The sequence below is a fragment of the Myripristis murdjan genome, chromosome 16 (genome assembly GCF_902150065.1).
Source record: "Myripristis murdjan chromosome 16, fMyrMur1.1, whole genome shotgun sequence".
Classification (NCBI taxonomy): domain Eukaryota; kingdom Metazoa; phylum Chordata; class Actinopteri; order Holocentriformes; family Holocentridae; genus Myripristis; species Myripristis murdjan.
The window spans coordinates 4,540,918-4,557,301 of NC_043995.1; the positions used below are offsets into that span (position 1 = coordinate 4,540,918).

At 40.0% G+C, this 16,384-nt stretch overlaps 1 protein-coding gene across 3 annotated transcripts; it reads left to right on the forward strand.

Moving 5' to 3' along the window:
* The first annotated feature begins 966 nt into the window (after positions 1-966).
* On the forward strand, positions 967-14,771 carry slc52a3-2b (solute carrier family 52 member 3-2b). Of its 3 annotated transcripts, none has more exons than XM_030073224.1 (4): positions 967-1,148; positions 8,878-9,961; positions 10,893-11,016; positions 14,037-14,249. In XM_030073224.1, the coding sequence occupies exons 2-4, from the start codon at positions 8,925-8,927 to the stop codon at positions 14,247-14,249; spliced, it is 1,374 nt and encodes a 457-aa protein (XP_029929084.1). In that variant the 5' UTR covers positions 967-1,148; positions 8,878-8,924. The 3 variants fall into 3 exon arrangements, with proteins under 3 accessions (XP_029929084.1, XP_029929082.1, XP_029929085.1); XM_030073222.1 differs by lacking the exon at positions 967-1,148 and adding an exon at positions 5,759-5,941; XM_030073225.1 differs by lacking the exon at positions 967-1,148 and having other exon boundaries at positions 8,925-9,961; positions 14,037-14,771.
* The last annotated feature ends 1,613 nt before the right edge of the window (positions 14,772-16,384 follow it).

Consider the following 16,384-nt stretch of genomic DNA (forward strand, 5'->3'; position numbering starts at 1 on the left):
TTCTGATTATTTTCTTGTTTTTTTTTTTTTTTTAACATGGTCTACAGAATTTGGTTCTCAAGCATTTTAGTATCAAGGACCCCCAAACTGATCAGGGTTCAGGGATCCCCATCTGATAAGCGACAATCATTCCATAACTGTCCATACTGTAGATTGGCAGATAAACAGTGAAGAGTGTGAAACCTAGGAACTGAATAGCCCGTCTTGTACACTCTCATTGGGATAACTTCAAGCTGATAAAATATTACTGGAATCAAAATATTGCCCATTTTTCTGGGGATGCCCTGGAACTCCCTTGAGGACTCCTGGGGTTCCCAGGACACCATGTTGAGAACCACCGCCAAATCATGTTAAAACTTTAAATTAAAGGAATAAGCGTAATTCAATCACAAATAACGCTGTATTATAAGCTGGCAAATTATTTTGTTGACAAAATTGGGGAAGAGTACATGTTGTAATGACTTGCACAGAGGTGGGCGCAAGGGCACTCGAATCAAATACCATCCCATAAAGCGACCGCTCAACGGGGGTCTCTCATTTGACCTGGAATTTGCTCTGAACAAAAGCGATCCTGACCTCCACCCACCACCCACTCAGAAACCACAAGCCGCTGTCCACAGTCATCTTATGGTTGACTAAGCTGCACACACTCACTCCCCAACCCAATGGAGAGCACATCCATCCTCCGCAGAGCACTGGATCTCTTCCTTTAACTTTTCTCCCACCATTTTCTAGCCTCTCCAGCTCCCATCCTAGCTCCCCCTTTCCCTTCCTTCTTTCCTCCTTCTTGATTTTCTTTCATCCCTTTTTCCTTGTTCCCTTCCAGCACCTCCCACCGCCGCTGCCCAGGATTTTGACTCCCAGACTGGACCCCTGGCTCAGCCCTTTGCGGTCACATGACACCGGTCCAGACTAGTGCAAAGCAGTCAGCACACTCTGTGCAAGGTTATTGCAGAGGCAGACACATCAGAGCGTGGTTGTCCTGTTATGTAGTGGTGTAGGTAGTGTGTGCATCTGAGTGTAATAGCCCTTGGCATAGTTTCACACACACTTGTATAACCTCTCTCCACAGCCGGCTGTTGACTCAGGAGATTCACATCCCATCCAACATCCAGCAGCGCTTCAGCTGAAAGGGAGGCCAGAAGCTGGTAGGTGGTGTCGTTGTGCAATTTACAATGATGGATGAGGGTAATTTAAAATGTAAAGCATCTACGCCAGTTTATGGAGTTTGGTGTGGAGTTGTGTAGTCTTACACTGTTACATGACTCCTGTGGACGTTTGATGACTGCAGCCGTCAGTTTACTTCATGAAATGCGTGCAACATTAGAACTGAGGTTCCTTAAGCAACCTCATCAAAATTCGCTCATAAAACCTTCCTCTTATGTTTGTTTATGTTTGCATAAATGCAAACTTTCCCAACTGTGGTTCTAGCATGAGAGTAAGATTTGCATTAAAGAGAGACTTCAGTTTGTACCAGGAATGTAAAATTTGTAGCGTGTATGTAACTGTCTCTTTGGGGTCAAAATTGTATGAATTCGAGCAAAAATCTGCTCTTAATATCTTTTTACCAACTGCTTTAGATTCTCCCACAAGGCTCCTGCTGGACTGTATGTATTAGCTATTCATCTGTGGCTACTGTCCAACCCACTACGTGTTACCTAACGAGAAATACCTGATGAGATTTATATGTCTGTTTGCATTATATCAAAGAATTCTATCATGCCAATATGTATTTCTGCTGTATGTTTTAGGACTATTTTAACACATTAACATATTTTTAACACATTTCAACCACTATACCAATCAAAATACGTATTTGTAAAAGTAAATATGTAATCACATCATAAAAACATTGAGGCATGTCCCCAATTTCACTCACACATGGGTTGCAGCATGAATTGATCAGCTGTAAAATGGACAGGGAGCAAATGAAGCTCCAGGGGTAAACATTCCAGATTTGCCTGTATTTAAGGAACGTTAGAGGAATGAAGAAGCTTTTTGAAAATAGAGTCGATATGCCATTGATTTAGATTTTATTTGTACTAATTTGCCAAAATGAGAATCCTTGGTCTATTGACTATACCAGGCTTCTGGGAACAGAGCAAAGTTTGCATTTAAGAGACACTTCTGTTTGTATTAGAAAGGTAAGATTACAGTAAGTACTGTGTAACTGGGTTACACATATTACATATAATCTGAATCCAAGAAAAGAAGTTCTCGCCTCTACTTGGCGGCAGGGGTCTTTGGCAGTCTGCCACATGAAATGGTGCCTAAATGCTAAATTATGGCTGGACTGAGGCAGAGCTTTGGTCGTCTTATCTGTTAAAAGTAACACCCTTGAGAAAAGCTACTATTTTGACTGTCTGGACAATATTATCACGAGTTAATGTGAGTGTGTACAAGGACATCCTGCTTTATTTTACAGTTTTCACTGGGAATAGGATTTAGATTTCTTTCGGCTCCTTGAGTCTAGGCTGTTTAAGACGACTGGCAAATATCTGGTCATGCTATTCAGGCTTAGCAAAGTTCATCAGGGCATCACCTCTAACCAGCCTGTAGCAGCACAGGTTAGTATTACTAAGGTTATTCATTAGGCAGTTAGTGCACACTGTACACACTTACCTTTTAACACATATTCTTTTTATAAATGTATTTCTTTATTTTCAGATCATTTATTAGCAGTAAAATAGAGTAATATTTCCTTTCCAAAACAAAAAAGAAAAAAGGTTTACTTCATACATGTGTCTTCACTGAGTAGATGGTGTCTAAAACTAAAAATCGAGAACACTAATGTAAACACTCCTTGATAGCTAATTATGCCTTAGAAGTCTAATTCATGCATATATAAACACTTTTCATTAACATGTTGAGGAAATCACAAATAATACATGCTGAGAGAAATTTGGGCTCAGCACTTGAATCTGCATCTGGACTTCTCAGGCACAGCTTTGTCATCTGCAGCTGTCATCTGTCTCCTGCTAAAGAGGAATATAGGCCATTTCAATTTTGGAACAAGATTTTTTTTTTTTTTTTTAAGTTTTCTTAAATATCCTACATCACTGTGTGATAATTCATGGTTCTTACCTGTGGAAGAAAATATTTCTTCTCCCAGCAGATCTGAACAGTCTGTTTGTAGGCATAGAACAATGCCTTTAAAGAAAATGAGGTAATATCAATCATAATTATTTTCTCTCAGTGTTTTAACTACAACACAAAGCATGGAAGGCAGCATGGACTCCCTGTTGAGTCACTGGCAGTAAAACAAGGAATCAGTTGCATTTAACTGTTTACCAGAATACCATACACTTCTAGATAGTGAGTTTGGGTACCTTGTAGTTGCAACATCAAATTTCTACATTATCTGTGATGTTCAATGCTTTGCAGGAGTCAGCTATTTTCTGATTATCACTTTTTTTGTATACCATATCTCACCTACTATTATTTCAGTTAGTGATTTTGTGAGTGAGAGAGTTAATGACTTGTTCCCATTTCTCACTTATGGCTGCACTGTTGTCAGCTGAGGCCTCTGTCACTAGAGAAACTGGTAACTCTGCCTCTCTTATAGTGGAGGACTTCTCTCTATGTGATGGTTGACCTTTTGGCATATGAAACCTTTTTTTTATTATTCTGAATAACTGACAGCAAAACATGGCATTTGCTGTTGATGTTTTGAAAAGATGAAACAATTTCAGCTGCTAAACTCCACTGTTTACACTGAGCCACTTCTCAGCAGATAGGAGAAAAGCACACCAACAAACAAAATAGGCCTAGAAATGCAAGATAAATCACTAATAGTTGTCTTTATACAGGATTCAGGAGGGTTTTTTCCCCTTTATCGGATTTAAAACCAAAGGCCTACCTGCTGAATATGAGTTGGTGCTACAAACATTAAACTTGACAAACCGGTTAAGACTAGTTTAGAAATTCTCTCCACGCCTAAGATTATAATGAGGTTAGGGAGGGTTACCAAACCTACACATAACAAGCCAGTCACGCCAAACGACTGCAGGCGCATTGCATTCTTCATAAATATTTCAACTCTAATAAGCCTTTAGCTGCTTTCCGTATGTTGCCTGTCAACAGCCAGTCTCGATCATCAACCATAAATAATATGCAGCTCAGTCTGTCTGGTCTTGTTTGGGCGAGGCTAGCCAAGGCCCCTCCAGGCCACGAGAGATAAGGCACATTAAAACCGAGGCAGGGAGCTGGAAGGGAACGTGGACTGATATGCCAAGCTCCATTTCACAATCAGTGTCGTGACGGAGCAGTTTCTACCAGGCCATGCAGAAGAAACCAATATTTGCTGTTAGTTAAAAACATATTTACATTTTAATTTTAATAGATGGCTATGTTCCCAAGATCCTATGTTCCCACGGTCCTGTGTTCCCCAGCTCTGTATAAGCACATAATGGCAACCTTACAAGATGTGGTCCAGCTCTGTATTTGAGGGCTGGTTAGGGTTAATATTAGTTAACAGAATATTGAACTGGTGAACATGGGACAGTAAATGCACGCTTCATTCACAATTTAATGTTTTCCCCAGAATTGTAGTCTTGTCAGGGTGTTAAAGCCCATTTAGCTCATCAACCCCGTGATGACCCAAAACTGACCCAACATGCCTATTCAGGTCAGGACTCTGTGTCATATTAGAGGAGGATAGCTCTGGCTAACAGCGGTGATGGTTCACTCACTGGTTACTGGTAATCATTTCTGAGAAAAAAAAAAAAAATACTTTGGTGCTACAGTATAATATTCTTTTCTTCTACTAATTAATGTACATGAGGCTTATTTGTTTGAGCAACATATTGGAAGTATGGACAATCTCAGCAACACGGCGGACTGTCATACTGTATTTATTAAAAAGAAAAAAAAATAGATTTTTTAATGTTCTTTATGTGATATGTTGATTTATATGCTGCATTCACATCCTCATTGAATTCCTTTTTGTTTGATTTTGTTTTTTGTTTTTTTGTTTTTTTTTAGCTGTGGCTCACTGAGGAATTATCAGATTAAATTTTCATTCACACAAAACTCCTTACAGTGAGCTGACATTTTGAAATGTCACAACTCTGCCAATTTGTGTTACATCTAGAATCCCGATTTATTATATAGTTATAGTTATAGTTATCTCTCTCCCTCTGTCTCCTCACCTATCTGTCTATCTATGTTAACACAGGAGCATGTGATCTCAAGAACAACTGCTTGTTAAGGCATGGTACAAGGAAATCGTACCTAGTATGAAAAGGCCCTGACAGAACCATGGTTCTGGTTCACTGCTACACTTAAATAAAACAGAACCTTCATTAACATCACTAGTAACACCTACGCTGTGCCTGCCACAAAAGGTCTTTGACTAATTTAACAAAAGACCAAAGCTGGCAGATTGTATTCTACACTCATCTAATTCAAGTACACATCAGTCCATAGTGTGTGCTGCATGTGCAGCTACTAGCAGTTGCCCCCTCCTCAGTCACACTACCAGATCCTGTTTCTTTAAGGGAGGGCAGACCCCAAGGTCGTACATGCTGGATGTGGGGGAGGGAGAGCTAGAGGAGGAGCTCTCTCTGGCTGAAACCTCGCCCTCTTCTTCCCCTCCTCCTACACCGGCTGAGCTGTGAGGCTCAGGCAGAGCACATGGCCGGCTGGTTTTGAAAGCAGCCTCCAATAGCAGAGGACTAGTGTCATGGTGACGTAGGAAGGCTGCGTCTGCGCAGTGCCTCCCATCAGGTGCATTAGTTAGGCGGAAGCACAATGTTACTTGGTGTGTGCATGCGTAACAGAAGAGGGGTAGTGAATGGACACACCAACACAAATACACACACACAGAGACACACTGTGTGGCTGATGTAACACAAAAAACTGTGATCATAATGGAATGAAACTGTTTTAAGAGGAAGGAGGAAGGGGGAGGCAATCTCTTTCTGGCTCTGTTCTGAATGAGGTAGGATGATGAATTCTGATCTCTTTGGACTGTGAGTGAAGTACGCAGAGGTTATTGGATTGTTGGGTTATCCTAGAGCAGCAAGCCTTTCCAAGCCCATCTGCTCCCTGTGTGTTTGTTGATTAAGCAGTGCTGTGTAAAGGGATGGTGAAACGTAAGGGAAGTGGAGTAACACACAATGTGTACAGAGGCAAAGTGGCAATCTAGGATGAGTTCACAATTTTTGACAGAAACCAGGAGTTTAACTGGTTCATTTGTCACAGGACAAAACTAGGACTATGTTATGCTTGCGTTATTAATTTCACCTAAGTGAGGCTTTAAGTCATTATTAGACATTATTATATTAGATAGTAGAGATTATTAGAAGTTTTACTTGATGAACCTGAGCATTGTGTATTAAAAAGAATCGGTAACACTTTACAATAAGAGTACAACAATTAACATTAGTTAATGACGTAATAAACATTAAGTAACAGGTAATGAACATTAAGTAACAGTTAACTAACTGTTAACTAATGTGTCTAAGAATCATGTACTAATGCTGTTCATGCTAAGCTATTAATTTATATGTTATTTAAGGGTTATTGTAGATATTATTGACATTAGTAAATGCCATAATAATCATTAACTGACAGTTAATTAACCATTATGGCATTAAGTAACGTTAACTAACGTTAATTATTGTACTGTTATCGTAAAGTGTTACCAAATAATCTCCTAGTTGCTATTTATTCTGGGCAGTTGGCGCCCTCCTAGATATATACATAATTAACCCTCCTGTTATGTTCAAATTTACTAGCATCTTTTATGTTAGTAAATTTATACATCCCGTATTCCTATTACATGACTATGGAAAAATATGCAAATCACCGTAAAATCTCACTGATTGACCTAAAATTGGAAAGAAATATTATTTTTTGCTCTTTTTATGGCTTAATATTATTTCTAAATACAGAGTTTTGTTATTTATAACCGATGCATTACAAAGTGTGTACAGGACATTGAAAATATATCATCATGTGAATTTCATGTTTACCCAGTAGTACCCGTTAAATTAGGAAAACTCATTAAATATGAAGCAAAAAAAAAAAACATTTTTGACAGGAACATCACCTCTTCAAATCAACTTAAAATTATTAGATCAGAAAGGACATATTTCACTCAGTGACACAGCTCAAATCTGATGGGTTTTGTGGTTGGGTCTAAATGAATCACTCTATCACGGATGGGGACAAATTTTGCGTGATAGCACAGTTCCTGTGGGTTTATGTCACAGATTAAAACTAATTTCTGTTCCTCTATATGACTCCTGTTATGAGTGTGTCTTACAATGACATGAGGCTTTTTTGGTGTAGTGTGTTAGTGTGCTAAAGGTCTGGTATCCCAGGAGGGAGGGAATAACAGAGTGGGAAGGTCATCTCCAGCCACATGGGAATACAGAGAACAACCATGCTTTTGAGGTCAACGACAACATGTGAAAGTCAGCTATGCTATGCTAACTTGTTTAGATAATATTACTAGATCCTGTTTAACTGTTAGCGTGCATGGGTCACCCACAAGGTACTTTACAGGGGCGTTCAAAACTCCCTCTGTGGTTCTGTAACAGAGCAAGAGAAAACAACAGGCTGACTGATTTTGATGGACTGAAGCCACCAATGACTGATGTTCAGTTTCTTTAAATTCTAATTGCATGTGAAACCTTCCTAAAACATGAATTCAGTGTTTCCACCACGACTTTGCTTTTGTTTGAATCAAAAAGGTTCAGCATTCAGACCATTGCAAGACACCAAAACCCTCCATTGAAACCCAGCATGAAACCCATGCACTTCTTCTACTAGTACCATTACTACTACTGCAATTGTTATTGCTTATACTTCTCCTACTAACTAGGCCACTACTACTTCTACTACTGCTATTACGACTACCATAGCCCTTACAATTGCTACAACTGTCAATCAATCAAGCACACTTTATTTGTATAGAACTTTTCATATAAATAAATGTAACGCAGAGTGCTTCACATAATTAAACAGGGCATAATAAAACTGAAACTGTAATACACCATACAATAAAACAGGAACCTCGGTAACCAGACGAAATGCTCACATAAATCTGGACAGTTAGAGATGAGGAAACACTAGAGGCAAGATTAAGTGGATAAAAGGTTGAAAATTTAAATAATAATACAAAGGATCAGGTGTTATAGCATGGAGAGTGAAAACATTGAGTGAAACCAAGAGCAAAAGGATGATTTATATAAAAAAGAATAAAATATGGAATATGGTATAATGGTATATTATAAAATATGAAAGGAAAAAAAAACACAAGGGGTAAAAACAATTTAACGAATTAATAGATAATACATTTAATTACATTTGAATAAAATGCCAAATTGAGGAATAATTAAATAGATAATTAAAGGGATAATTAAAAGGCCACTATAATTACTACTGCAATTAATACTTCTACTGTGACTGTTGCCATTACCACTGCTGCTGCCCCTATAACCGCTACCACAGCTACTCGTATAACCGCTACCACAGCTACTCGTACTAGTACTAGGCCTACTAGTACTACTACTAGCACTATTACTACTACCACCAATAGTAGAAACACTAATAGTACTATTAAAGATAATAACAATATACATATATTCATTCAAACATATGTGAAATCTTATCAAATTTACAACCAATGCTGTTTAGACAACCAGTTCAGTATTAAATATGTAAATATAACATCATATTCATCAAACATACTGATTGGCCCATGACAGGTTTTAATGAAAGATCAATATTGTCCCAATGCAGTCAAGCCCTGCTACAAATTTTATTTTAATGAAAATTTTTAATTGTCCCACATCTCTTTTAAATTGTGGTGAAGAGTCCTTTAGCTGTTAATCACGTGCTGATAATCAAACTGTTTTTGAATTTCAGATTGTGTAAATCCATCTTTCCCGGCATTCCTCATTAACACCTTCATCATGTCGCTGCTGACCCACGTGCTGGCGTGCCTGTTTGGCATGGGCTCATGGGTGGCCATCAATGGAATGTGGGTGGAGCTTCCCCTAGTGGTACCCGAAATCCCAGAGTACTGGTACCTGCCATCCTATCTCACAGTCCTCATCCAGATGGCCAACATAGGTCCCCTGTTCATCACCGTCATGCACCGCTTCCGCCCCGGGGTTCTGGACGAGCGGCTTGTCATTTACTGTATCGTGGGACTGGGGATCATTGCCACGTTCCTGCTGGCCTTCCTCTGGCAGTACACGGTGCCAGTGGGTGGCAGTTTGCACAGTGTGCCCCTCCTGGTGCTGAGCTTCCTGCTGTCTGTGGTGGACTGCACCTCCTCCGTCACCTTCCTGCCCTTCATGATGAGGCTGAGCCCCCAGTACCTCACCACATACTTTGTAGGGGAAGGGCTCAGCGGCCTCGTGCCTGCTTTGGTGGCCCTGATTCAAGGTGTCGGGGTGGTCCACTGTCAAAACGTTACTGCGGCTGAAGCAGCCAACCACACGTTCGATAATTTGACAACAGGTGACAGTGGAGAGCTAAAGGCCATCTACCAGCCCGCTAACTTCTCTGCCCAGGTCTTCTTCCTCTTCCTCAGTGCCATGATGGTGGTGTGCCTCGTAGCTTTCATCCTACTCAACCATCACCCTGCTGTGGCACGAGAGAGAAAGAGCGACATGTACTTCAGCGACCACCTGGCCCCGGGCAAGAGAGAACAAGATCTATCCCTGCACGTCAAGACAGCAGAACAGAAGCCTATGATCAGTCCGTCGGAGGCCAGCAGGAGAGAGCAGAGGAGCTCTTTCGGGAAGGGGACGTACAGCAGCCCAGAGGTGATGTTCATCTTCATTGTGCTGGCCTGGGTCAATGCTCTGACCAATGCGGTGCTGCCCTCGGTGCAGTCATACTCCTGTCTGCCTTATGGGAACAAAGCCTACCATCTGGCTGCCACCTTGGCAGCTGTTGCGAACCCCATGGCCTGCTTCATCGCCATGTTTATACCGATCAGGTAAGTAAGGTGACCGGTCACCACTCTATTAAAGGGGCAATGAGTATAATTTTTTTCTGCCCCATAGCACCAAATGGCCATAGTATATTTGTGGTAGGTTGATAGGGTTATTGATAAAGACCAGTGACTCAGCGATTACTGCTCATATTTGTGGCTTACTACACTCCCTTGCTGTCATTTACTTTGTCATGTACCTCTATTTAGAACTGAAGAAGAACTAGTGAAAAAAGGATAGAGGTGCTATGAGTGAGCACTTAGCATCACAACACATTTCAGCAGCAAAGCCTGAAAAGCTTTGTTATTATATTTCCTCCACGACTATTTCTGTGGGAGCTCTGCTCTAATTAGATTACTACTCTCTATGAGAAAACATGTGGCTTTACTATGCGCATATTATACAAACAGGTGTGAATAGGGGGGCAATGCTTTAACTGATGCTATTACAATTCCTACTGGTCACTGATAGAGGTCAATAGAGGTCTTAGATAGCCTGTGGCATTTTGATGTCTAAATCAAATATTAAGATGCCAAAATTGATTTACCTGTTTGAGCAAAATCACAAACATGGGAAAAGGTGGATGGACGAATTGGCAAGAAATGAATAAAAATTACAAAAAAAAAAGAAAAAATAAAAGAAAAAAATAAAAGAAACAGCAAAAAGTAATAAAGTAATTCTAATAAAAATTACAACAAAACTACTTATTCAAAATATTATATTTAAAATTAAATTGCTAGAAAATTACAAGAGCAATTTGTAATAGCAATTATGTGGGTTACATTATAAGAAATAAGAAAAAATTTGTTTTGTCTTTTTATGTTTTGGATTTTCCCCAGTACCATATTCCTATATATCTCTTGTTCACATGAGAGTAAGTATTTGTTAACCAAGTCAATGCCCATGTAAACTTTCCCAAATGCATTCTGTCTCTAGGTCTCTCATCTTCATGGGTGTTTTGACCGTGACGGGGACAGCATTCGGTGCTTACATCATGGCCATGGCTGCTTTGAGTCCCTGCCCTCTGCTGGTCTACAGTCCCACTGGAACTGTGGTCATAGTAAGTGTCTTTCACTGCAAAATGTGTTTGGATTTTAAAAGATACCACTGTATAATAAGTTTTTTTTTTTTTCCCACACTGTGTTTATTGTCATTTTTTAAACTTTTCCAAACATACGACATTTATGTTCACATCACACAGACATACACATACACTTAACTTGCACCGTTTTCAATTTAGACATAGATAATTAAATTGCATTAATTAGATAATAAGGGGAAAAACAAACAAACAAACAACAAAAAAATAAATAAATAAATAAAAGAAAACAAAATAAATAAACAAATATATTTCCCACAAAAATTACAAACTCTTTTCAGATAAATCTTGTACTTTCATCTGTCATGATATGCAGATATGGTTCCCAGAGCTCAGCAAAGTCTTTTCGTTTGCCCTTGGCAATGTACCTTAGTCCTTCCAGTCCAGTACAATCAGAAAGCTCCCTTATCCACATTCTCAATGGAGGAGCATCCATACTCTTCCAGCACAATGCAACAGCTCTCCTGGCTTGAAGAATTCCAAAGTCCAGAACTGGAAATTGCTTTGATGTTTGCAGAAAGTTCTTCGGGTATATTCCAAGCACACACAGTTTGGCATGTAAGGGGACTTTAGCGTTAAACATCTCTGACAAACTTTTTATGACCTCCTTCCACAATTTACTGTATAATAAGTTAATGAAGGATATGCACACTGCATCTCATAATGCCCTCACAATTCATTTTCCTTCTCATATTTCTTCTCCTGTGGCATGTTGTAGCCCATTTTACTGTTACCCATGGGCTATAAAAGAGTTCAACAACACACGCAGTTCCATATTAACGTGTCGTACCGACTCTCCCTGGTACATACCACATTTGTTCTGGGAGTGTGATGTGAATGACAGTTTTTGTGATCCTATCAGCTCAGACTTAATTAGAATCCATTATTATGCCAGTCCAAATCTGTGCATCACTCATAACTCAAATCCCTTCCTGAAGTTACAAAAACTTTCGTAACGTTTCATTAGTAACACCTGTTTGCTTGCTTCGTTAGCTCTGTCATGCTGCGTGTCCACAGGGGCGTGTGTTTGATGCCAGCTGCTGTGCTGCTTCACACATTTGGACAATTGATGGGCGTGTCGCTCCTGATGATTGGCAGCTACTCTCTCCTATAACCGCACAAACACCTCACAGCCGCATTTGATTGGATGAGCATTTTACTAGTGGGCCGTCCACTCCTGGATTTCAAACTGGGCCAACATGGCTTTTCAAAACTTTCTTTGATATTACAAAAAACAGTTCACCAGAATAAATTTCTGAAAGCAGAAATAAACCCAGGCGAGAAATAAACCCTGCAGCTGTTGAATCTGTCTTCATTTTAGATCGACGATAGTTAGTTTAAAGGTTTCACAGGAGTTTTCCAGAGGCGGCGAGACACGCCAGACACCTGTAATTTGCATACAGTAACCTAGACCTTAGCAGACACCTATGTGACGCCCTGTCTCTCAAGGTGCAGTGCAACCAGAATGCATCCCACAGCTGCCTACACTGACAATGAATGGGAAGCATGGAAATGACTGACCCTGTGGACACACACCATCAGCCACCAAAATGTCTTGGTTAAGGTTAAGCAAAGGTCCATCGAAATAGGAAAAAGTTGGTGTTAACATTACAAAACATTACAAAACAAACATGCGTGAGACGCATTACATTTCAGCGTCTCACATCTCACGAACTACAACCACTTGAATTCAGCACTGATTTCAGAAGTGAACCAACTTGCATGCAACAGGCAGCTGCCACTCAGCTGCCGTGCTTAGATTGCGTGAGTTAGCTGGGCCACATCCTGTATTGGGTCCCAGCTTCTTGAGACTCATCTGACTCATCTCATTTCTAAGGAGTTTCTCAGAGGGCTGTATTTGCTCTTTCATCAAGGGCTATTAGTGTGCAAGACTAATTATTGTCTTGGATTTTTGATTTTATCATAATATCATGATATGGCATATGGCTTTTCTTTTCCTGGTTTTAAAGTATGGATTACAATGAACCTAATTTTCTGAACTGCTCTGAACAGACTGTTCTAGTTGATTCCACCTCCTCAGTCAACATCATAAATTGCACTGTGGAGAATATCTGGTGAAAAGCACCAATAGTCATCCCTGCAATGTCATCACAATATCAACACTGAGGTATTCAGTGAAAAAATATTGTGATGTCCATTGATTTTGTCTGCATCATCCAGCCCTATGTGCAGAATATATTCAAAATGATTGCTGGAGGACGGTTTATACTCAGAAACCCTGTGAGGTGATATCATTAAACTGCACATATTCCCAGCCACATTTAAATAACTGTTTCATCTGGTGCTTGTCAGCAAATGATATCAAAGCTACAAGAGAAAAAGATCAAACGTTGGGGAGTCCTTTGTCTGGACAGAGCGTTGGCTCACTGCTATTTGGAGGGGATACTTTTGTTTTTCATTTTTATAGTTTTTTTGATTCATCACTTCCACCGAACACTAGAATATAATCTTTATCATCACTCAATTGCAAGACACTTTTACAGAAAAATCTTTCTCAGTGCAGATTTTTTTTTTTTTTTTTTTTTTTTACAAAGAAATGGTTTGAGCTGTAACTGAATCCATGTAGCCTGAGCTGTGGGATGATGTAACATAAAAAAAAGTGACATTTATTTTATGTACTTTGCTTTTATGATGTTTTTATGTGTTTAATTTTGTCCCTTTGCATCTTAAAATCACAAGTGTTGAGCATGAAAAATGAAATGCATATTCTAGCCTTGTGGTTTTTCAGTTATGCCATCTTGACAATGGATCTGCAGGCTTTTATTAAAACCAAACAGAGCAGATGTTCACCTTAAAGAACTAACTGAAATAATTGACTAAATAGCTGCTCTAGTGTTTGTTTGGCTAACCAACGTGCTGAGGCCAAACTCGATTATCTGAGAACCATTTCAGAGGCTGCAGGTCCTTTTGGAGATAATGGTAACCAACCTTGCACAATATTTGCCTCCCCTCTGCTGTAGGTGATGGCCTGGATCCTGTTTGTCCTGACCCTGTCCTATGTGAAGGTCATCATTGGTGTGATTCTGCGGGATGAAGGCCACAGCGCCCTCGTGTGGTGTGGAGCAGTAGTGCAGCTGGGCTCCATGCTCGGCGCTTTATCCATGTTTCCACTGGTCAATGTCTATGGACTTTTCAAGTCAGGAGATCCCTGCAACACCAGGTGTCCCATGTAGTGGCGGGGCAAATTTGACTGTAAAGGGTTAGAATTGTAATGTTTGTAACAGTCACTGTATCTACTCTGTCAGCTGGTTTCCGAAGGGTTAAACTGTGTTTTTACAGATATATCTATTTATTAACTTAACAAGGTCAACACTACAAGAGGTGGACATGGCATCCTAGAGTATCAGTGTGTCAGACAACATGAGACCAGACCTTAACAATCCCAAAGACCACAGAGAATAGTATTCTGTTGCTAAGCCTATGACAATTCCTTCGCAACCAAGGAACCATCTAGAGTTACTGTTTATTTTTAGTGCTGTTTAGACAATTCATTTTGCTTTTATAAGGAGGCTGTATTTTAAATGTGCCTTAAAAGACCTGTTTTCAGTGTAGTTTACATATTTAGACTTTTGTCTTTCTTTTTTTTTTAATGTCACATTCAATTTTGATTGCTTTATGTATGTTAGTTAAGTAGCAGAACAAAGCACTGGTACTGTCATACATGGAAAATTTTAAATAAAAAGAAATGTCACAGTTTTTTTTTTTTTTTTTTTTGGTGTTATTGCGGCTTGAATAAAGAGAGTACAAGTGTTTCAAGAGCACATGGTGGACCGCAATTCTTTAAAGGAACAGTAGGTGTCACTATAGGATTGCAAGATCTCTGGCTGAGGTTGTAAAGCCCAGCTGCAGGCGAGCATCAAGATTCAAAGGCATCCACGGTTTGGATCAGCAGTGTATTTAAGACACTTGGGAAGTAGAGAGGCTTCAGGTCTGAGTGTTTAATCTAAAATCTTGGACGTCATACAACAGAAACTTCTCCACTGTTTCTGTCAACAGCATAAAGTTATCGCTCAGCCTTTGTTTAGCTGGAGGAGTAGTGCATCTCTCTGGGGTGTTTGCCCAGGTCACTGGAGTCATGTCTGGATCACTTCCTCCTTACACTAAATCAGTGAAAGTGCTTATCCATGCAGGTATGTGTGTGTGTGTATGTGTGAGTGTGTATTTATCATTCCTCCACTCCACAGGGACAAATAGGAATGAGGAACTCGTGGCCAGTCATCGTCTGAGTCAAGTCCCATTGGTTCCTCAAAGAACATCTGGGGTCATCATCTCTTCATACCTCTCCTCCCTGTATCTGCTTGTGGCTTTAGTGAGTCAAGTGTGCTGAGAAGCAGTTAATCAGGGTGTGTTGGGGTCACTTCAAATGTTGTAAGTCTGATTGGAAGGGTTTTAGCAAAAGTTTAGTAAGGGGAGTCAATACAGACCCAGTTAGTCTGAAACCTCCTGGAAAAAAAGAATGGAATTTGGATGCAGCAACTTCAAATTGAAGGATTCCAATTCTCAAAATGTCTGCATTTTACATATTTGATCAATGTGTATACAAACAGAGGAAAATATAATTTCCTCTACAGCTGCTTGAACTCCACTTTTCACCAAAATCCCCCCTTAGGTAGTTTCAAAGTTAGAAAAAAACATTTTTTTTCCATCATCCTTTCCACTGTTTATCTGCTGTTTCACTGAAGCTACATCACACTTCCACTGAGTGAAATATTTGGACCCCAGATGTCATTGTTTTATGGCTGGAACATTTCATCAAATATAAAAAGCTCTATGTCTTGTGCATCGTTTTATATACATTTCCCTGTAATTCAGCAGGACATGTTTGGGATCTTTGGAAAGCGAACGATTTCCACTAGAATCTGAAATCAGTTTCTGAGAGTTTGAACGACGCTTGGCGGCTCAGTAATGACAAGCCCACCCATGGAACAGTGGAGCTGAAGGTTACTCTAATGCAAAATGTATTCAGACAGGTGGACAGCCTGACCAGTCGGACTGTGGGTGGTAGGATGAAGCAACATCACCGACACAATCAGAGAGAGCCCAGTGTTTTCTGTTTTTCTGTCATCCTGCCCTCCTTTCCCTCTCTCTCTCTCTGTGTCTCTTTCAGCCCAACTATTTTGATATCACACTATCTCCTTCTCCCCAAGCGCCTTGTCTCCTTAGCTTCATGCATATGGCAGACTTGGTGATCGTAATTTCAATTTAAAACATATGAGGGGAAATCCTAGCCCGCGCTGCTCTTTAATGGGCCGTCATGGGATTGGAGTATGCAGAGAATGATTGAATTTTGCGAGAAGGCCAGGAACGA

Excerpts from the sequence above, each read along its gene's own strand:
- slc52a3-2b (XM_030073224.1), top strand. The coding sequence starts at position 8,925 with ATGTCGCTGCTGACCCACGTGCTGGCGTGCCTGTTTGGCATGGGCTCA. Across the intron at positions 9,962-10,892 it reads GCCATGTTTATACCGATCAG|GTCTCTCATCTTCATGGGTG; the intron begins GTAAGTAAGGTG and ends TTCTGTCTCTAG. Across the intron at positions 11,017-14,036 it reads CCACTGGAACTGTGGTCATA|GTGATGGCCTGGATCCTGTT; the intron begins GTAAGTGTCTTT and ends CCTCTGCTGTAG.